The 22251-nt window shown below is 44.2% G+C and overlaps 1 protein-coding gene across 1 annotated transcript in view; it reads left to right on the forward strand.

Annotated features, from left to right (window-relative positions):
• The first annotated feature begins 1146 nt into the window (after nt 1-1146).
• LOC120837617 overlaps nt 1147-22251 on the forward strand; it is a 36450-nt gene continuing 15345 nt past the window's right edge. Inside the window, exon 1 of the mRNA XM_042290338.1 lies at nt 1147-1248. Within this exon, the coding sequence (XP_042146272.1) occupies nt 1147-1248 (102 nt within the window). The remainder of the gene's footprint in view (nt 1249-22251) is intronic.

Raw genomic sequence — 22251 nt, forward strand, 5'->3', positions numbered from 1 at the left:
GAACCTCTGCAGCAGCGCGGGCTTCACCTTGGTGTAATCCATCGCGTCCGCAGAAGTCATGCGACCAACAACGCTCAATGCCTCTCCCGTTAGACATAAACTCAGGGTGGTTGCCCACTTCTCTTGTGGCCATTCTAGACCTGTCGCCGTACGCTCAAATCTTTGCAAATAAGCGTCGAGGTCGTCGCGCTTCTCGTTGTATTGCGGAATAAGCTTATGCGGGCTTGCCCGATGACTTGGCCCAGCTGAATTACTTCGGTCCCCCTCGTCTTGTGCCACGCGAGTTTCTCTTTCCTGAGCCGCGATTCGCCATTCTAATATCTCGCGTTCTTTGTCTAGTCTGATGGCTTCCACCTGGCATGCGCGTTCTCTCGCTTGTTGTTCTTCTTTTGCCGCCTCGCGCGCCTGTGCTCGCTCTTCTCTCAAATAGTTCTTTTCTCGCTCGACCCAGTTCCTGAGCTCTTCACCAACGTACCCCAGCTCTTTTCCGGCCGCCATCAGCTTCTCAGTTTCTACAATCCCGGAACTAGCCATGACAGTGCTCCCGCTCTCCCAAACAAGCGTGATGTAATAAGTGGGCTAATATCCTGGCAAGCTCGCCATTGTCACCGCCCGTTGGCAGAAGAGGAAGACAAAGACCATGAGAGTTTCGGGAATGAGAAATACGTTATATTATTTAAGCGAGCGGAAGAACTATAATGAGAAAGAAAGATAAAAGTAAACCGTCAGAACAGAAAGAGAGAATTACCAAAAAAAGAAGAGTACAATAAAGAAATCTCTACACGCGTCTCAACACTAATCAAAGTTCCGTCAAGTCATAGACACATCAGGTGAATCTCGCTCACGAGTCCTCCGTGGCCTGTCCTCGTGAAGGCGGTTGTCTTCACCTCGATGGTTGGAGGTCATAGCGCAGACTTGGCCGGGAGCTGTGCATGGCAGTCCCAGATGTCGGAGTCCGGCGAAGGTTCCGTCGACCAGACCGCTAGACTCAGCGTTCCGCTGACCGTGGCAGCACTTGAGCGATCTGCAGGCCGACCGTTGCGGTCCGTGCTTCGCTTCCAATTGCCTGCTCGGTCGCGCGCTCCCCACCTCGTTCTCTTCCAAATCTTCTTCGTCTTCGATCGCGGCCGCGGCGCAATCATTGTCATGAGGATCGTGACACACTCCCGGGTACCAATTTTGAATGACCGCTTATTTGCTTTCTCGTTCAAGGCTCTTAATATCTGCAAATCGATCAAAAACGAAATGGTGAGTAATTTTCCTTTTTTAATACCTATATCTTGCTTTATAACTAGCCATTAAGGGGAAAGCCTTACTTCTCTCATTGAGCGAAAGAGTGTCGTGTGTGCCGATGTACCGTTGTAGGGCGTAGAGTTTCTGTTGACGATGTTGCCGAGTCTTTGAAAGATCGTCAAGTGATTGTGCGCTCATGAGATTGGAAAGATGTTTTTTGGTTTAATGTCCTCTGAAATGACCATACGGACCTACAAACCGAGAATGTATAAAGAAAGTTGTTTAAAATTTTGATCTTTAGTTCAGTGGAAATTTTCATAAACCTGCATATTACCAACAATGTGCTCAGCGTGCTTTAGAGAGCGAGGTGCATTTGATCAATGGTAAAACTGGATATTGGGCGCGTTAATACTTATCATTTGTTTTCATAAGTCTCTGATTAGTGTTCTCCCTATTACTATAACCACTGTCATGCTTTTTAGAACCATGCGCTGTAGCCGTGTCTCCGAGTGCACGAAAATTTGAGCTGTGTAATGCTAAATAAAAAAAAAATGTTGTTATGAAAAAGACACAAAAACTTCTGTAATGCGGTTAAAGGTAGTAGACAGTCGAGCTACTAAACGTTACACATGATCCTAACCGGAGACGAACGGACGACAAGGGAACAAACCCTTGTGCGTGTGTGTGTTTCTCTCCTCTTGTCGTCCCTTCGGCTCTGGTTTAGAATCATTTGTCGTGGAAATCTATAGTTTTCGGAGTTTTGTTAGAGCAAACTAGTGCGAGACATTCTAGATATCATTTTATTTTTCTGTAGCTCAAGCTTCCGTGCCTTGCAAGACACCTGGTAAGTTCATAAATTCTTTCCTTCTGAGCTGATCCCAGCCTACGCAATGCCAAAAGGTATTAGGTTAATATTAACATCAATATTTTAATTCATGTACACGGTAATAAAAAATTTTCAAAATAAGACATTTAAAAGTTCGTCGAGCCGTACGTCAACCCAAATGAAAAACCAGAGCAAATCAGATATTTTAGACAGAACTGGAGATCAGAACCGGAGAAAAAATTTAATCTCAAATGTCAGTTATTGGTTCTTGGAAATCGGTTCCCGATAATAGAATGTAAGCTGCGCGTGTTTGTGCGGGTGACAGCGTGAGGTCACTCATAACACTAAAGACGCTGACACACACTTCTCACACATCATACAAACGACACGTTGTTCGCTTCAAACACAATCATCTTAGGCCACACTTCGATCATGTTGAAGGCCGGTTTGATTCACACATAAGATTTATGCAGAAAGGTTTTGTACTACCAACGTGACGTCATACAAACAAAAACCGGGTTTAGACAGTTTCTGCACAAAGTCTTTTCTAAGTTGCTGGCGTCAGCGGTTCGCTGTTGACTAAATAAGAAACTGCGACGTCGAAAGAGTTAAAAATTAAGGAAACGGGAAAATGTGTATGACTTCTATACGCAGCACAACATGACTTCGCTGAGAGAGAAGGCCTACTTCCCAGTGCCAAGTTCCTTCTAGCAGAGCGCGACACAATTCTGAACAAGCGTTCATTTTTTTCTTTTGTTTCTGCTAAAGAATAATTTTTAAAGAAACAGTAAGCGAATAATACAGCAAAAAAAGACAAAAATGCTGGTATATCAGCGTGTATGTATTGTGGTGGCAAAAAGTGAAAACGCCAGGTAAAAAAGCTGAAGAAGGAAAGTCGGGGAGCGCAACACACTGGGCGCCAAGCGTCGAGGCACGAATCGCTGGGACTAGATATCAGATCGGGCTTAAATATTAGGCCCGATCCTATCGACCCCAATAAAACCTTTGCCCGAAACCCGCCCGAGCCCGAACCGACCAAAAACAAATACGACCCGAACCCGGCCCGAGCCTGGCTGTTCTTTTCGACGTGAATCCTACGAATTACACCGAGCCAGACACGAACCCGCCCGGAGCCGACTGCGTTTTCTGTTAGTTCTACCTTTGTGTTGCTTGACACCATTCATATAGTACGAAATGTTCAAATCTCGGAATTTATAAAAAAAAAAGACGCATCTTCACGTGGTGAATCATGTTGATTGGGGCGAAGCTCTGGTTGTGCTTGTCTGCGTAGACGCTGAGCCGCAGCATGCCGAGCCTTTCGTTCGTTTTCATCCACGTCACGCTGAGGTCAAATGCTCAAATGCGTATATAACCGCGTTCCATACCAGACATTCTCTTTCTGACATGAATGAAAACGAGCGAAAGGCTCGGCATGCTGCGGCTCACCGTCTACGCAGACAAGCACCACCAGAGATTCGCCCCAATCAACATCATTCACCACGTGGAGATGCGGTTGTTTAGTTTTTGCCCTACACGAGCACGGGAGCACGTGCTCACGTGCTCGTGAGCAGGAGCACCCGACGCCGGACATCGGACGGACATACGGACATGGCTAGCCCCTAAGGAGCTTCGCTCCTAAAAAAACATTTGCTTCAAGTTTTGCAGAGCCATTTTATTTACTGAGGCTGTTTCTAGTTGGTGGTACAAAGTATTTGGTGGAAACAGCGCAGAAAAGGCCTAGGACGAGGACTAAGAAACAAACACGTATCACATGAAAGCCTAAGGGAACTTAGCCTTCCATGTGATAGGTGTGGCTGGTCGCCGTCATTTCATAATTTAAAGATTTTGTCTCGACAGAAAGACAAGCCTGCGAGAGAGATAGACGAAGCGTATTTCATGGCGTCTATGGGAGCTGACGCGCCTGTGAGCGTTCCTTCTTTTGCCCTTGTAGATGACGAGGTAGACTTCGTTAAAAAGTGTGGCAGGTTTGTGTGACAGCGTGTGGGTAGTGGCTGATGCCGATTGTTATCGGTTTGCTTTGCTTATTATCTCCCCTTCCTCTTTTGTGTGTTTATTTCTCTTTTTGCAGAGCAATAAACTTTCAGTTGTGAGACAGCGCCCTGTTTGTGTGTTTGTTCGTCCTGGCGCCCTAAACTGATTGGACGTCAGCGAAAGAAACGCGGAGTCATCGTCGTGATAGGCCAATTGGTGCGCTCCGTGAACTTCGGCCCCAACGTTCTGTTTGACGAGTTTAACGACCCTGGTCCTACGTCTTTTTTGCTCTGTTTCCTCCAAACAAGATGATACGTTGTTTCAAATGATTCTCTTTGTTTCGCCATTGACGCAAAGCAAGGAATGGGCAGAAAAAATGTTGTTTTGGTTCTTTCATAATATCGCGTATTATGCCGAAAGGTCAACGCAATTGAATAATTTAATAAGTATATGATTAATCGGTAGTGAATAATCAGGCAAAGTGTCGTAGTTGTTAAGCCCCAGACCAACACCACCTAGACAGAGAGCCTCCGCAAGCGTCATCACAGTCAGATCAATCGAGGCGGCGATTGGGCACGAGTGCTGTGTCAGAGTTCGGCTGGGGCTCGTGTCCAATCAGCGCGTAGAAGGTCGGGCTCGGGTCCAATAGGCAAGTTAGCGCGATCCGACTCTGAAGATGTTTTGTAGAGATTGAAAGGAGAGGATGCGGAGGCCTGTCTGGATGGTGTTGCCTAGACACGGTGGAACGGATAATGAATAATTTAGTGAACAACAAACTTGAACAAATAGTATTTACTTTCCCGCGGGACGCGAGGGGAACAGGGGTCTGAGTTCCGCAACGGCGGGTTGATGAGCGACTTTGCCTCTGCCACCATTGGTAAGCCCAACGCCTCATGCGATTGCAAGAGCTGTCAAGATTGGGACGTCTGAGTCATAATGATGTGACTGGTCTATATGCGACCTTCCCGAGCGTTGGCGATCACGTGAGGCGTGATGCTCACCAATCGGAACGGGCGGCAAACACGCTGCGACCAACCAACATGTGGAGCAACTTGCCGATGTCGAACTAAGCCCCCATGAACAGAATATGGGGCAGGATGGAGCTCAGTTCGTATATATAATATCCGATGTGCTCATAAAAGAAACTAGCTCTAAACGCCGTACTAATTTTACAGCGGAGCTGTTAACGGTTAGTTTCCCCAGGATCGTGTCCGTTACCAAACAAATGTCGACACCCGTGGTCGACACAACACTCTGGTTTCCGTCGTCACTCATAGATGGCTGGAGCTGTCCAGGGTGTTGTGTTTGCCGCCGTCGCTCATAGATCGCGGCAACCTTTCCAGCCTCGGTAACGAGACAACTAGTTGCTGCCGTGGCTCATAGATGGCGGCAACATTTCTTCGGCAGAAGAAGAGCGGGAACGGAACTAGCGGCGATGTGCGCAACAGCGCGAATTGTTCCGCAACCGACGCAAGGCCCCTGTCGCCTAAAGTTCCTCTGCGTGGAGCGCTTCAGATTGCCTTGCGAAAGAAGAGTAGATCGCTCGCGTGGAAAGCCACCACCGAGAACAGAAGCTACAGCTCCGCTGCTCTTCCTTCTTTACCAGAGTGGAAAGGCTGAAAGTTTTTTTTATCAGCAGAATGCGCATGTTATATTTCTACTTTTACCCATCCTGAGCTTCGTCATTCGCTATGACAGTTCCACAGTTCGCAGGGCTTGATTTTTGGGTGTTCTGCAATTCCTGGGTTTTCAGCAATTGATATTTTAACGGTATTAGCGCGCACGTATGAGGAAGAGAGAAGAGACAGAAAAGAGCGCTACTCACAAGTGTATTTACAAAGTGAGTAGCGCTTTTTTATGTATTTACAAAGTTGTAAGTAGCGCTCTTTTTTGTCTCTTCTCTCTTCTTCATACATGTGCGCTAATACCGTTAAAATGTCTAACTACCAACTAGCCCAGTTATCAACCCTTTTGCAGTTTCTGCCATTGCTTTTTAACACACACGCGATGTCTGAGAACGGAGTCATTGATTTTCATAGCTGTGTCCTAGACCAGATTTTCTCAAACAGTGGTGTTTTCGAGACTGCTTGTGGTTCGGCGGAAGTAATGGATCCGCAGTGCGGAAATAGTGAAAGATATGAAGTAATTATATTTATGAAGCGATAAAGGAGCATCCAGTAGCTGAGCGCTCGTGTAAGCTAGACATTTCTCTTTGACGTATACATAAAAAAATTAGCCAAAGGTAAGGGCGCCTGTTTCCTGTACGAAAAAAAAAATCAAGTTTAATGCCAGGTGCATTGAGCGATGAGCAACGCATTCTGGACCCTAAACATGCCTTCGCACTGGCCGCGACTTTCCATTTGAGTCCACGGACCTTGACGGTTGTCATAGTTTAGTGGGCTTTTGTAGAGCCTAATGACCCTCGGTACAATATAAAGATTCGCGCTTTATGTGTTAAACCAATTTTTACCCTAATTCCAAGATATTTGGCAATGTCGGGCTGTCGGGTCCCGATGCCTGCAACTAGACCCGACCCGAGCTCGACGAGGTTCGGGATACATCGGCCCGAACCGAACCAGAACCCGATCAGTGCTCTGATATATTGGCCCGAGCCCGACCCGAATGCCTGGTCGGGCTCGGGCTTTCGGGCTGACCCGAGCCCGCGCAGATCTCTAGCTAGGACCTGCACTGCTTATGTAAAGTATTTGTGTCTAGCTTTTCCAGACGCAGCAGGACGCCCCTTCCTTTATTTCTCTTGTTCGTTGGAATATTCTCTCGACTGCTCTTCACCCTCTTTCTTGTCTCACTCGGGCGTTTAGAAGAAAACAAGTATCTCGGAGTTCATGCTCCATCTAACTGAAAATGGGACGGTAACTGGATGACACTGCATCCAAAGCTAGTAAAATGTATTTTATGCGGAGCAACTTAAAAAAAAATCCCATTACGGGAAAAAACATTGCCTTTTTCGTTTATTAGACTGATTTTAGAGTACTCTTGTGTTACGTTTGACTCTTTTCCAAGTTTCCTTGCACATAAGCTAGAGCGAATTCAAAATCAAGCGCTATGATATGTAGTAAGAGACTGCAGCCCCTATACAAGTTTTACTGAAGGTTTGAATATTTTAAAGAAAAAGTTATTACTATGTAAATTGTTTTACAATATATCATGAGAATATACGTATTGAGAGACCTCTCTACATCAAGCAACCGCTTCACTATCATTTTACAAAAGTGAAAAAATAACACTATCCTGTAGGCATGTTTGGTTTTTGTTCCAACTATTCGCTATTAGAAAGTATTTCTGAAAGAAGCTGTTTAGGTTACCGATTATTGGCGTTTTTACACTATATTACAGCAATTGCTTATATCGTGACCCATGCTATTCTGCTTGCTTATGTGTATCTGTTTTTGCTGTTTTCACTCATGTAAACAATGCATAATGCTCGGCGGCGCTGCGTGCATATGTCTTAATAACTAAATAATGAATAAGTCATTCAATTCGAGCAATTTCCGAGAACGATGAGTGCTGACTGATCGATCTCACATTTATTTCGGACTACAAAACAACTTTTTCTACAACAGGAGTACATATGAAAACTGAAACACTTTAAAATAGCTTTCTATATAAGATGTCCGGTACTTACCATAGCATTTGCGTGTATGCTTTATTTTATGTTATATTTATTTCCCTTTCCGAGCACTCTCGTCAGTTAGGTTCAATAGAATTATCGCTGGTTCAAGGTAATCATCGAGGATAACTTCCTTAGAATACTGTGGCGTTTAGGCTACTTTGATTTAACTGTGCTCTGGAGTATGAGGAAAAATTGCGACGTGCGTGTGATAGCATAAAAATTTATTTACTTTTATTCTCTTTTAAATTGTGAAAGAGGTGTGACGTTAATTTTTGTTCACTTTTATTCTAGGAATTCAGCCTAACCGATCAGGTGAGTGGCTCACGCAGTGGAGCTAAATGAAAATGTTTGGCGACGAGGCTGTAGAGGCGCAATAGAAATTTTCTAAAGAAACCAAAACGCAAAAAGAAAGTAAGTTAAATGTGTTTTTTTTTTTACAATTTTTATAAAAACCACCGATTTTGGCTATGTTTCACTTCGTACATTTATTTTGGGTGATTCCACGTCAATTCATGCAATGATGGTCCGGGTCATATTTTAGATATTTTTGTTAAACATATATATGAAAGCCATGTTTTTGGGAGGAACATTCAGCTAGATATGAACGCCGTAACAATTTGTTTCGCTGAGATATAAAATAGAGAAGCTTAAGGCGTGGAAATTGAGAAGATTTCACAATGCTACTTTGCACAGTCGTCATTTCCTTATCGAACCTTTCATGGCACCATATTTTTTTTAATAGGTTTTCCAAAGGTTATACACCACATACATAAAAAATTAAAAATATCCATAAAATATTTCAATGCAAACAAAAATATCTAACATGGCAGAAAAACGCGTTTTAGAGACATATTCACGATTTTTTTGCAAATAAACCATCTTTCATAATACTTCACAAAACATATCAAAATGCGCGTATTTAAATATTATTTACGAATATATAAATATAATATGCCCACCCTTAAACATATTTTTGTTATCAACGCGGAAATTCGGCTGATTTCTCAAAATGTGGCAAGATTGGGCGTCGATATTTAAAACACTCCATCTTTTATTTTCTTTAAACTCCCCTTGGCACTTTGCAGTGACTTGAACTAATCTGTGATGGCAAAAGATTGAGTAATATATGACCTCCAAGCGGGAAAAGCTACGACAAACCTTCACTCGGAGCGAGCCGACGTCTTCGTCAAAGCGGCTTTGCCGCACAGCACCAAACGTTTTGAGCGTTAGTTATGGCATGTATTTTATATTATTAAAATTCTTTTTTTCATAAGGGCTGAGTATTAGTGACGCGAAAATGGACTTTGAGCTGGAATACCATTAATTAGCTTACAATTCACAGGAACAAACGGCCCCACTGTGCGAATTCGCTAACTATGCATAGATAAGCTTAAAACTCTCAGTTAAGCGAGTGGCCATGTATACACCCGGCCTCTCGGCATATGATGACTTCCACAGATGAGAAGCCTGGATTCCTCTCACAGGTTTTATGGTATTCCACTCTGCTTGCTTTACCGCACGAAACTCTCGAACACGTTCCACAGACAGGTGGAGCATGCAGACATTTGTTACTTTTTTACGTAGCACTTCCACAAAGTCTTTAGCGGTGGCAATCGTTGAGTTGAGCGAAGATCTCAACTTGGTGAGCGTTGGTTCTTCCACCTACTTCATCACAAGCGCTTTCTCCGCGTCCAGTGGCTGAAAAGATCCATCTTGCCGAAGAGTGCGGCTTCCGAGACAATTCGTGTAATTGGACGCGATTCTTGAAATGCGCCGCCGCTCCGTTCGATACAAAAATTGTTTCAAAAAAGACTGGGAAATGAACATTAACATCCTCTTTTATGGCCTATGTGGCTAGAAGAGCGTGAGCTGTGTCATGTTTCGTGTACCATCGGTGACAACGGCAAAGCTTTGCGTGCCTTGCGTGGACGTAACCACACTTGTGGAGAGAGACACTTGAGTTTTTTTTCAATGAAAACTCTGCACTTCGGTTGGAAAGAGTACTGTCCATTTTTCCGCAAAATCGAAGTGGAACACCACTGCCTTGGGTGCTAAGGCGGTTCTTGTGTCATGTATCAGGCTTCGTTCAAGGTCAAGGATGTAAGAATGCCTCATATACTTTTCGCTCTCCTATTGCCGCAGGAAGGCAGAAGTGTCCATAACCTTTTTGACGAGTTCGCCAGCGGCCCATAACGCGAAACAGATCTCTTGGTCTTCGTCGAGATGAAGCGACTGCAGCGAGATGCTCTGTGTTTTTGGGCACTTTTCGCAACGGCGCAGAAAGCAATCGTTCTGTGGAGCGCAGAAGAGGTAGATGCGCTTGAGGTCGTCTTCAGTAAATGTCTTCTTTGGGGCATTTGTTATTGCCGTAAAAAGCAACTGAAAATTGACGCAATATATGCACGCGCACACCTCGTGCTCGGGACTTTTTTTTTACCCATTTTGGTCGTAGAGAATAAAATTTGGAGATGCCTAGTTCGGGTTGGGGATGGTCCTTCCTAAACAGTTGGTAAGCTTCCTTAATAGAGCGGGTCATAAACCTTTTTACGACTTTGAACATGTCGTTGATCATGGCTTTGACGACGTCCTTTTTGTCGGGGCTTTGAACAGAGCATGCGAGGTCGTCGCGTGTGTAGTACTCAATTGCAACCCCCACGTCTTCGGCATTCGCCTTTTTCCCCATGTAGGGATCAGGGGTTGCCCAAACACCACCTTTGCGCTTCAGTTTTCATGTTTGATCAATCATGTAGGCAGTCGCACCCGACACCAGACGCAATATTGTTTTCTTCAGGATGATTGGTGGCAGAAGCACGTACAATCGCTTGCGTTCCTGGTGGGAACTACATGCCTTCAGCACTTCACAAAACGCGTCAAACCACTCTGCGCAGTGCTCACAACTGTCTTCGAGTTCGAGAGTTTCGTGCGGTGAAGCAAGCAAAGTGGACCACCGTAAAACCTGTCAAAGGAATCCAGGAAACTCATCTGTGAAAGTCATCACATGCCGAGAGGCCAGATGTATACATGGCCATTCGCGCAACTGAGAGTTTTAAGCTTATGTATGATGCATAGGTAGCGAATTTGCAGAGTGGGGCCGTTTTATTCCTGTGAATTGTAAGCTTATTAATGGCATTCCAGCTCAAAGCTCCTTTTCACGACACTAATACTCACCGCGTATAAAAAAAGAATTTTAATAATATAAAATACATGCCATAACTAACGCCCAAACGTTTGGTGCTGTGCGGCAAAGCCGCTATGACGAAGACGTCGGCTCGCTCCGAGTGAAGGTTTGTCGTAGCTTTTCCCGCTTGGAGGTCATATGTTACTCAATCTTTTGCCATCACAGGTTAGTTCAAGTCACTGCAAAGTGCCAAGGGGAGTTTAAAGAAAATAAAAGATGGAGGCTTTTAAATATCGACGCCCATTCTTGCCACATTTTGAGAAATCGGCCGAATTTCCGCGTTGATAACAAAAATATGTTTAAGGGTGGGCATATTATCTTTATATATTCGTAAAGAATATTTAAATACGCGCATTTTGATATGTTTTGTGAAGTATTATTAAAGATTGTTTATTTGCAAAAAAATTGTGAATATGTCTCTAAAACGCGTTTTTGTGCCATGTTTGATATTTTTGTTTGCATTGAAATATTTTATGGATATTTTTAATTTTTTATATATGTGTTGTATAACCTTTGTAAAACCTATTAAAAAAGTTATGGTGCCGTGAAAAGTTCGATAAGGAAATGACGACTGTGCAAAATAGCATTGTGAAATCTTCTCAATTTCCACGCCTCAATCTTCTCTATTTTATTTCTCAGCGAAAACAATTGTTACGGCGTTCATATCTAGCTGAATGTTCCTCCCAAGAACATGGCTTTCACATATATTTTTAACAAAAATATCTAAAATATGACCCGGACCATCATTGCATGAACTGACGTGAAATCACCCATTTGTTTAAGACTACTACGTGGCACAATCAGGGTTGTGGTACGAGAGGCACAACATCACATCAATGAAATATTGCAAAAAATAATGGCAACATGATTCAAGAGAAACAATTTTACACCATAAACACAAGGCAGTAAAAACAGAAACACGTGTTTACCATGTTGTATTAATTTGAGAGTGACGTAGAGAAGAAACATAAAAACGTAGAAGAGAAAGAAAATAGACAGGACGACGTCTCAAACTCAACTAACTCGTTTATTTAGTCCATCTTGTTATATAGTTTCAATCTCAAAGTCATCTACACCAACACAAAAGAACAAAGTCTTTACAGTTCAAGCACCAAAGTCTCCATCACACAATGCAAGAATGTGGACAACCTTATAGGTCGACACGATAAGGCAAAATCCATCTACCTTCCAACTTGAACAAAGACATTTCTTCTTTTTCTATTCTAAGCACAGTTCCCAGCTGTTTTTCAAGTCTTTTTTTTCGTCGTGTTTGTTCTTGTTTCCCGTTCAGGGTTGCCTTAAATTATAAACGTAAAACAGCTCACCTGCGCCTTATCACTCATTACAGTGGACACTTCTGATAAGAAAGCGCCCTTCCCACATACTACAAAAAAAATATTAAGGAAATACTCTCCTGAGCGGAGTTTTGGGCCAAAACATGTCAATGTCTGAGAAAAAAAAAAGAAGAGAAACACAACAGCAAAGCAAACTGCGTTTTACAGTTCATTTGTAAAATCATAATCAGGGTTGCACTTCAAGCAACCCAGATCGCACATGAAAGAAATACATTATATTTTTAGAAATCTTTTTTATTTGCTTCCGAACTGTAGCGAATCCTAAGATATACAGTTGCCCAGAGATTTTATCCGCACAGTCTGCCTTGCTTCTCTTTACATCGCTCCTCTTTTTGTGTATGATTTCGATCTCTGACCAGAGCGCCATTCAGTTATTACATTCATGAATATGTTTTGCGATTTCATAGTTTTGGGCTTTGTTCTTCAGATCTTTCATGGTCGTTTAATCTGTTCTTGATAGAGCATAACGTCTGTCCTACGTACTTGAATCCACACTCCAATGGTATTTCATACACAACACCAGTCTCACAACACATCGATTTTTCAAAATGAGCCTTCTTGCACTCACTAACACTTGTTTCAAAAGGCGTCAATTTACTCATACTATAATCCAAACTAAAGAGCATGTCCACTCCAAACTGCCTTGTACATTCCTTCAGGTTGTGAGAAATCTTATGAAAATACGAGATTACAGCAAACCTGTTTATTTTGTTTCTCTTCCGTTTCTCTCATCCCTTTAATAAACTGTTCAAATTGCCGTTTGATAAAACTGTCATCATATCCCTCACTAAGCAACCTTTTCCAATGCCTTTCTACCGATTCAGAGATATGACGAACACACGACCTTTATAACGCGTTCCTGGTCAATGACTTTACAATCCTAGGCTTCACGGTATTCGATTGAGAGCTCATTCTTGGGAAGAACGGTTTCCAATTTCCTTTTCCGTATTCCCCACATAACCCTCGATTCCCGTGAACACGTAAATCTAGAAACTGCATGATCTACAAAAGCGATCGTTTCTTCCGGTTTAAACATTCTGGAGACACAGGGGCTCGGAAGAATATCTGATGTGTGGGGACGACGTCTGTGGGCTCATGTCGCATCGTGTAGTTCACCTCTCTCTCCCCCCCCCCCCCTCTCTCTCTCTCTATATATATATATATATATATTTATATATATATATATATCTACAACACGGGCACTTCACACCATCGTACGTGGTCTCCGAGGAGGATATGAACGAATATGTGCAGATGAATGAACCGTACTTAATCTAATGAATCAAAGAATCAAAGTTTCCAGGAACCCGCCGAAAGCCAAAAATTGGCGGAGCCAGGATCCTTGCTCCGCCAAACAACCTCAACGAAAGTTGAGGAGTTCCCGGAAAGGCCTTTACGGAAACTCCTCAAATTTCGTTTTACGTCCAACCGGCCCGTTGAACCTTCTCACCGTATATATATATATATATATATATATATATATATATATATATATATATATATATATATATATATATATATATATATATATATATATATATATATATATATATATATATATATATATCTATATACAGGGTGTTTCTTTTATTCTGACACATTTGTTTAAAAAAACGTGAAAGCTACACTAATGCGGTTTGTGCAGGGGGTTATACGGTAAGGCGGACATTATGTGGGTGGCTAATCTTTGCGATAAGTCGGCTAATTAAAAAAAAAATCGTTAATTAACTTTTAATTAGTGGAAATAAACATATGGTTTCAAATAGAAACTTGTAGAGCATTATCAAAAACCACTAAATCAACTATTTTTGGAAGCATATAACGCCGGGGAAGCATTTTACGGCGTTCTGTAAAAGCGTTCCATTTGGACGCGTTTCTAGATTTCGGTTTCTTATCGGAGCACATCACCGCGCCCGCGGTCCTGCTCCCCAGTGGCTGAGACGCGCAACACACGTGCGCCGTACTTACCTCCATTCTACGAGGGAGGCGAGGCGATCCTGCTCCCCGGCTTCGCGCCGCGACCGCCGGGGAGCAGGATCGTGCGCGCGTAGATGCGCTCCGATAAGAAACCGAAATCTAGAAACGCGTCCAAATGGAGCGTTTTTACAGAACACCGTAAAATGCTGCCCCGGCGTTATATCCTGCTAAAAATAGTTGATTTATGGGTTTTCGATGATGCTCAGCAAGTTTCTAATTGAAACCATATGTTTATTTTCAGTAATTAAAAAGTTAATTAACGAATTTTAATTAATTAGCCGACTTATCGCAAAAATTAGCCACCCACATAATGTCCGCCTGGCCTATAGCCCACCTGCACAAACCGCATTACTGTAGCTCTCACGGTTTTTTTTTTAAACAAATGTGTAAGAATAAAAAAACACGCTCTGTATATATATATATATATATATATTAATAGGGGTGTGAAAGGACTTGGAAAACTGGGCAACCAAGCCTTGTCAGTTGGGTCTTTTATTTACGACCAACTTCCCCTTTCTTATCCCCGCGGCTATTTCGTCGTTCTTTGTATAACCAAATTATGTGATTGCGGTCTAACCGTAACACTACCCCCCTCCTGTGGAAAAGGCGAAGGTAGGGGTTGAAGATAGTTGTCGTGATCGGAGCGCATGGTGTATGGTTTCATTCGAGACACATGGACGATATTCTTGTTCCGTGAACGACCATCTGGAATAGGCGTCACACGTTCTATTTCGTAGTTGACGTCAGCTGTCTGCCGTGTGTTCCGGTATGGTGCAAAATACCGGGAGAGAAGACTTTCTGACCGTCCAACAACACGAACGGGTGACCAGACTAAAACAAGATCACCGACACTGTAATTAACTTGTCAGTGCTTGTCGTTATAACGGATGACCTGTGTCTGCTGTGAAGCAAGTGTGCGGTGTTGAGCTAGCTCGCGGGACTCTTCCGTCCGGTGAAGAACGTAGTCAGATGATGGTTCAAAAAAGCTTAAAGGGGTCATGTCTAGGGGCGTTACTACCAGTCTTGTACACATTACTAAAACAAGTAATTGATTATAATTACTATTACTCTTGGCTAAAAAAGTATTCGATTAGATTACTTGATTACTCGACGGTAAAGGTAATTGGACATTACTTAAAGAAGTAATCGTTACTTTTCCGATTACTTTATTGTGTGAAGACACATCTTTAGCGCTTATAACAATGAACTACTTCCAACCTATATTTTACACTTGCACAAGTATTGAAGAAGAAAAACTGGCTCCCTCTTCGTGGTCGTTGCACCCTCACAATGCGGACACAAGCATAAAATTTGTTTGAAGAAGTTTAGATTTGGGCGTTCGCCAGTGTGTGTGTGTGTGGGGGGGGGGGGGGGGGGCGGAGGGGGTTCTAGATCTTGTTAAGTTTGAACAAGGGTTGTCGCTCAAAGTTTTCGTAGCTCATTTTATGATTCACATGTGGATGAGCTCGCATGTTATACAAAAGAGAAGCAGCTCCAGGATTTGAAACGGATCATGCTTACTATCCATTAGCGGAAGAGATCGCCCCGACCACTTCTCAACTCGAAACATTGCTTTTCACAAAGACCACGTAGGGGAAATGGGGAAATATTTCAACTGCCTTTATTATATTTTGCATTCGCTTTAGGCATTCTTCGGTTCTGGTTTTCCTACGGGCTGCGAGTAGGTACCCTAAGCAGGATTTTTTTTTTGTGTGTGTGTGTGTGTGCGTGAGGGGGCTAGTTTAAACAAAGGACTCACAAAGCTACATTCTGCTTCCACAAACTCTTCTCTGAATGGCCTTTGTCACGCACTGTGGCTTCCCTGGGGATTCCTACTCCCAGTCGCAGCTCGAAAAAAAAAAAGAAAAAAAAAAAAAACCGGACATTTTACAGAAACTGTACATAGAAAGAGATTGACCTTGTTTCCTACAACTCCGCAAAAACCGGGGGGGGGGGGGGGGGGGGGGGGGGGGGTCCCGTGGACAAATTGTAACGGTTACAAGTAATTTTATTACTTCAAAAAGTAATCAGATTACTCTTGTGATTACTGCCTAATAAAAGTAATCAGCGGAATACAAAATTACTCCAAAAAGTAATCGATTACAAGTAATTTGACTACTTGTAATGAGTACGGTACAAGTCTGGTTACTACATCCCGACCGTAGACTAAGTAAAATGGAGAATAGTGCACATTTGCATAAATGGCCGTGTTGTAAGCATAAGTAACAAACGGCAAAACTTGATCCCAGTTGTCTTGATTATTGGAAATGTACAGTGCTAATCACACTTGTCTATAACGCGCGAGCGAGCGGCTTTCTCCGGGGAGCGCTGAACTGGTGGCATTCGCGGAAACTAAGCTAGTCACGTGGCGCAACATGGAACGGCCCGCTCGAGGGGTGTCCTGCCCACTCTATCAGCTTGATAAGCGATAAAAGTAAAGTGCCTTATGATATATTTTTGTTTTTTGATGACGACATCGTTGATACGCCTTCATGCTTTAGTTTGTTTATTGTTCGAGCAATGATGTTTGTAAAACGCGTGCGAGCAGGCTTCCGCGTTCGCCGCCAGCTGATAGAGTGGGCAGGACACCCCTCGAGCGGGCCGTTCCATGTTGCGCCACGTGATTGGCTTAGTTTCCGCGAATGCCACCAGTCTAGCGCTCCCCGGAGAAAGTTGCACGCTCGCGCGTTATAGACAAGTGTGATTAGCACTGTACATCGCTAACATCCAGGCGAGGGTTCGATTAAAGCGTTCAGTCATCCCATTTGCTTGAGGGTGGTATTCAGTTGTGGTGCGATAGATTGTGCAACAATACCGAAGGAGGTGCTGAATGACTGTAAATAAAAAGACGCGCCCTCGGTCGCTCACAAGTTTTCTGGAAGATCCGTGTCGCAGAACAATATTGTGGAGAAAAAAAGAGGCCACCTCTTCTGCATTTGGTATCGTGAGCGCCTGGGTTTCTACGTATCGCGACAAATGCTCGACGGCGACGATTATCCATCGTTTTTTTGTGTGCCGACTCAGGAAAAGGCCCAAGGAGATCAATTCCAACACTCTCAAATGGGTGGCTAGGGGGCTGAATGGGATGCAGATAGCCCGCAGGAGCGAGGGTAGGTGTTTTTCGGCGCTGGCAAGCTTCACATCATGTGGCGTATCTGTGGACACTCTTGTATATAAGCCAAACCAGAATAAAACGAGAGCGGGCACGGTTGTATGTTCGAAACACACCAAAATCTCCGGCAGTGGGATCATCATGAAGGGAACAAAGTACATCAGAGCGTAAATATCGCGGGATCATGAGAACCAGAGGTTGTCTTGTGGGTTCATAATTGCGACGATATAGAACTCTCCCGACAATTGGATATATATGTTCCATTTTCGCTGCTCTGCTCCGTGGCAAAGGATGCTGTAAGAGTCGGGTGATACTCCGCAGTTTCGGATCGCTACGTTGTTCCGTTGCGATGTCAATTTTAAAGGATAAGGCTTGAACAGGGATCTCGGTGGCATCCGTGTCATCGGTGGTGGTGGGTTCTAGAGGGCAGCGGGACAAAGCGTCGGCATCTTGGCGAGCGTAGCCTGCCTTATAAACTATCTTGACATCATACTCCTGTAGACGAAGTGACAATCTAGCGAGACGTCCTGATGGGTCTTTTATGTTTGTCAACCAGCAGAGAGCGTGGTGGTCAGTCACTAATCGAAAGCGTCGCCCAAATAGGTACGGTCGAAACTTGTTTATGGCCCAAACACTTTTTCTCTGTTGTAGAGTAATATACCTCCGCTCTAGTGAGCGTGCGGCTAGCATACGCGATGACCTGTTCATTGCCATGTTTCTTCTGAATAAGGACAGCACCAATTCCATACCCGCTTGCCTCTGAATGCATTTCTCTGGGAGAGCGGGGGTCAAAATGGCATATTATTGGATCATTGGTCAGGGACAGCTTTTGGCATATTATTGGATCATTGGTCAGGGACAGGATTTGAAAGAGTTCTCTTGGTCTTCCGTCCATTCAAATTCTGTATCCTTTGAGAGGAGGTGATTTAGAGGTGCTGCACGGTCAGAAAAATCTTGGATAAACCGACGGAAGTATGGGCAGAGGCCCAAAAAGCTTTTCAATCCTTTAACGTTGAGTGGCCGGGGAAATTACGAGACAGCTCTTATCTTGTAAGGGTCAGGACAAATGCCGTCTGCGCTGACGGTGTGACCCAAGATCTAAATTTGGCGGCAAGCAAGACGGCATTTCTTAGTATTTATGGCCAATTCGTCTGGGCCCGCACCGCACCGGTGCAGTGCGGTTCGTTGTACACGGAAGGCTATAGGGGAGAGGGAAGCGTCCTTCTCTCCCCGCCAGCCTTTTGTGTATAAAGTGGAAAGAGTTTACCGCACTGGACGGGTGCGGTGCAGGCCCAGACGAATTGACCATTAGTTGGAGACCCGCTGTCTTAATGCATTTCAGGACGGATTGCAATCGTAAGAGGTGCTCTTTAAATGTCGCAGAGAAGATGAAAACATCATCTAAATAGCACAGGCTTGTTTGCCATCTTAAACCCCTCAATATAACCTCCATTATCCTCTCGAACGTGGCAACAGCGTTCCATAAACCAAACGGAAGGACTTTGAATTCATAGAAACCGTAGGGAGTTATGAAGGCTGTTTTCTTTTGATCTTCGTCATGTATTGGTATCTGCCAATTTCCGGATCGAAGGTCTAAAGAGGAAAAATATTCGGATCCTTGTAAGCTGTCTAAAGCGTCGTTGATTCGTGGTAGAGGATACACGTCTTTTTTGGTGACATTATTTAGGCGTCTGTAATCTACAAAAACACTCCACGACTCATCGTTGTTCCTGGTCAGAACTACAGCTGATGACCAGGGACTTAATGATGGTACAATTATGTTCTTTTGGAGCATGTCTTTAACATGCCGATCAATTAAGGCTCGCTCCGAAGGAGAGACGCGGTAAGGTCTGTGTCGAACTGGTGAAGCATCGCAGGTATCGATTCGGTGCTTTACAGAGGTTGTTAAACCGAAAGTGCCACCGTCGATGTCAAAGCATGAGGAGCATCGTTTTAATAAATCCAACAGCAGCCCTTAATAATCTCCCGGTACGTTTTTTTTTTTTTTTATCAACCATGCATGATAAAGAAGAGACGGAGTCACGCAATGAAGTCGACGAGCCTAATAATGTTTCAGCGCAGGGCAGAAGAGTAAAAACTGGGCAAGTGGGAAGGATATAAATAAAGGCTACGCAAGTTCCAATTGATAAACGCTGAGGCTCGTTTGACATTTCGGCGATAAGGACGTCGGCCGTGCCATTGGTCAATGTCGATAATGAAAATGGAAGGGCTTGGTTCTTGCGTAGCAACATGTCGCGGCAAGGTTCCACAAGGGCATTGCCATTATAGTTGCCGGAAAAATACTTATTGACCGCCGTGACGAAAATGGTGCTCAAAGACGGAATGACATAGTCACGACTCAAACTTAGCTTCCTTACTTGAACCGTGTCTCGGTCATAGTAATCCTAATTCTCTCTACCAATATTTAGCAATCCAGTGTCGCAGCCTATGAGCGCGTTCCGTTGTCATAAGAAGTCCCATCCCAAAATAAAATTATTGCTACAGTGAAGGACAACAGTAAAAGACGTTGTCTACAGTGATGCGCTAACGTTGTCTACAGTGATGCGAGTGGTACACAAGCAACATGACGAGAAAAGAGAACGATTCGCACCTTGCAATAACCTGCCATCAGGAGGGGTGCCAACCAAACGAAGCTTCCGTCTCGTGGACTCGTTCATGACTGAAACTGATGCACCCGTGTCTATTAATGCTGAGAACGTTTGTCCTTTGACGGTTATCGAAACAAAATTTCTTGTTGAGGTGGAGGCTGGCAAGAATTGAACGAAGCGGTGTTATCTCCTACTGCCGCCGCGTCTAGTTTCCCTCGTTCTGGTAGAGAGCGGGTGGCTCATGGGATGGTCGGAATGACGCAGACGGGCGTGGGTAAGGCGAGGGCGAGCGCGGACGCCTGTATGCCGGTGGTCTCGGAGATAAAAATCGGTTACGATGTGGGAAGCTTGTTGCTGGAACATCCTCGTCGTATGAATACGTCGGATAGGCTGGTGGCGAGTTGTAACTGGATGACCAAAGAATCTGTAGATATCTCCTCGTTCTTCCGCGATGCGTCGGCCACAGAAGTGAGCAATGTGACCTCGGATTCCGCAGTGGAAGTAGGTGGGGCGGCTTCGAAGACTGGAGGTCCACTGGGTGTTGGAGTAAGTGGTCCTGGGAGGTTCGGTACTCATCGGTCTTTGAAACCTGGGTTGGAAAGAAATCTGGGCAGCTGGCTGGGAAAGAAGTCTGGGCACTGAGTCAGCATGTAGACGAGGGGGCAGAAAGCTCCTCTCGAATGGCGTCCCTTGAAGACATACGCGTCGCTGCAGTTGTTTCCTCGAGTAATGTTGCACTGTCGGGAAACATAATCCGAAGCTCTTCCTTGATGATGTCACCGATGACTGTGCGTACAGTTTCAGAGTGGGGGATTTGCAGTCGCGAGGGTAGCGAGGGTAACCTCGTTGAGGTGGTTGCTAAAATCCTGGCTCTTTTGTTCTCGTTGAGGCGACGGCATGCTTCTATGATGCTCTCGACGGTGCGGGAGTCATGAACCATGAGGTATTGGAAGCCGTCTTCTGATATTCCTTTGAGTATATGGCCAGCCTTGTCTGCCTCTGACCTGGTTGGATTGGCAAATTTACAGAGAGCAAGTACGTGCTCGATGTAGCCGACGTAGTCCTCGTCGGGACTTAGGGCACGGTAAGCGAGACGCCCTTCGGCCAGTTGTTTGCGCTGCGTAGAAAGTCCAAAAACTTCCAGAAACTTCTACAGTACTTGAATCGATCCCAGGAGGTGAAAGCGTCTTCGTCGTTATTGTACCAGATCATCGCCGTGTCTTTGAGGTAGAAATTAACGTTAGCAAGTTTAAGCATATCAATCCCAGCGATTGTGCGCGCTCGCCCGGTCATAGTTGCGAAGCCATTCGACTACATCTTGGGTGGCTGTGCCGGCAAACAATGGTGGATCACGTTGACGGCATGTGACGGTCGATGACGTTGTGACGGGTGGATTCGGCATGGTTTGGGATGTTACGGTGTTTGTGCCCAACGGTGGCTGTAGACCCCGGTGATTACCTGATCGAAGCTCCGTGTCGGATTCTCAGCCTTGAGGTAGGGGTCGCTTCACGTCAAACGAAATATTAGGGTGTGAAAGGACTCGGAAGACACGGCAACCAGGTCTTGTCAGTTCGGTGTTTTATTTACGACCAACTTCCTCTTTCTTATCCCCGCGGCTACTTCGTCGCTCTTTGTATAATCAAATTATGTGATTGCGATCTAACCGTAACAATATATATTATATAAAGAAAATTTACACGGTTTTTTTTACCGGAAAAATAAACTAGGCATCGCCGAAAGCTCATTCTCCGCCCAAAGGTAGCGCTAGAGGTCGCAACCAGATGCCAAAGTTTCAGCCCGATCCGATCACTTATTCAAAAGTTATAAGTGATTATCTGAAAATTTCAATGGGAAAATGGAGCCCATTTCTGCCCGTTTTCGGTTTCTGGCGCCATAGAGCCCCTGTGTTTGAAAACTCCGTCGGCCGCCATTTTCCCATTGAAATTTTTAGAAAATCACTTATAACTTTTGATTAAGCTATCGGATCGGGCTGAAACTTTGGCATCTGGTTATGACCTCTAGTGCTACCTTTGGGCGGACATTGAGCGTTCGGCGATGCCTAGCTTATTTTTGTGGTAAAAAATACCGTGTAAATTTTCTTTTGTGACACCCCTGTATGTATATTTATACCGGATGTTTTTTTAAGCTGAACAGATTTGTTTAAAAAAAGTCGTGAAAGTTGCACTTATGCCGCTTGTGGAGGTGAGTTATACGACCAGGGGGACATATTATAGGGGGCTAATCGTAACGATCAGTCGTCTAATTGATTGAAATTCGTTAATTATCTTTTTAATTAATGAAAATAGACATAAGGTTCCAATTAGAAACTTGTTCAGCG

This window comes from Ixodes scapularis, unplaced genomic scaffold, assembly GCF_016920785.2.
Source record: "Ixodes scapularis isolate PalLabHiFi unplaced genomic scaffold, ASM1692078v2 PGA_scaffold1__304_contigs__length_218370807, whole genome shotgun sequence".
NCBI classification, from domain to species: Eukaryota; Metazoa; Arthropoda; class Arachnida; order Ixodida; family Ixodidae; genus Ixodes; species Ixodes scapularis.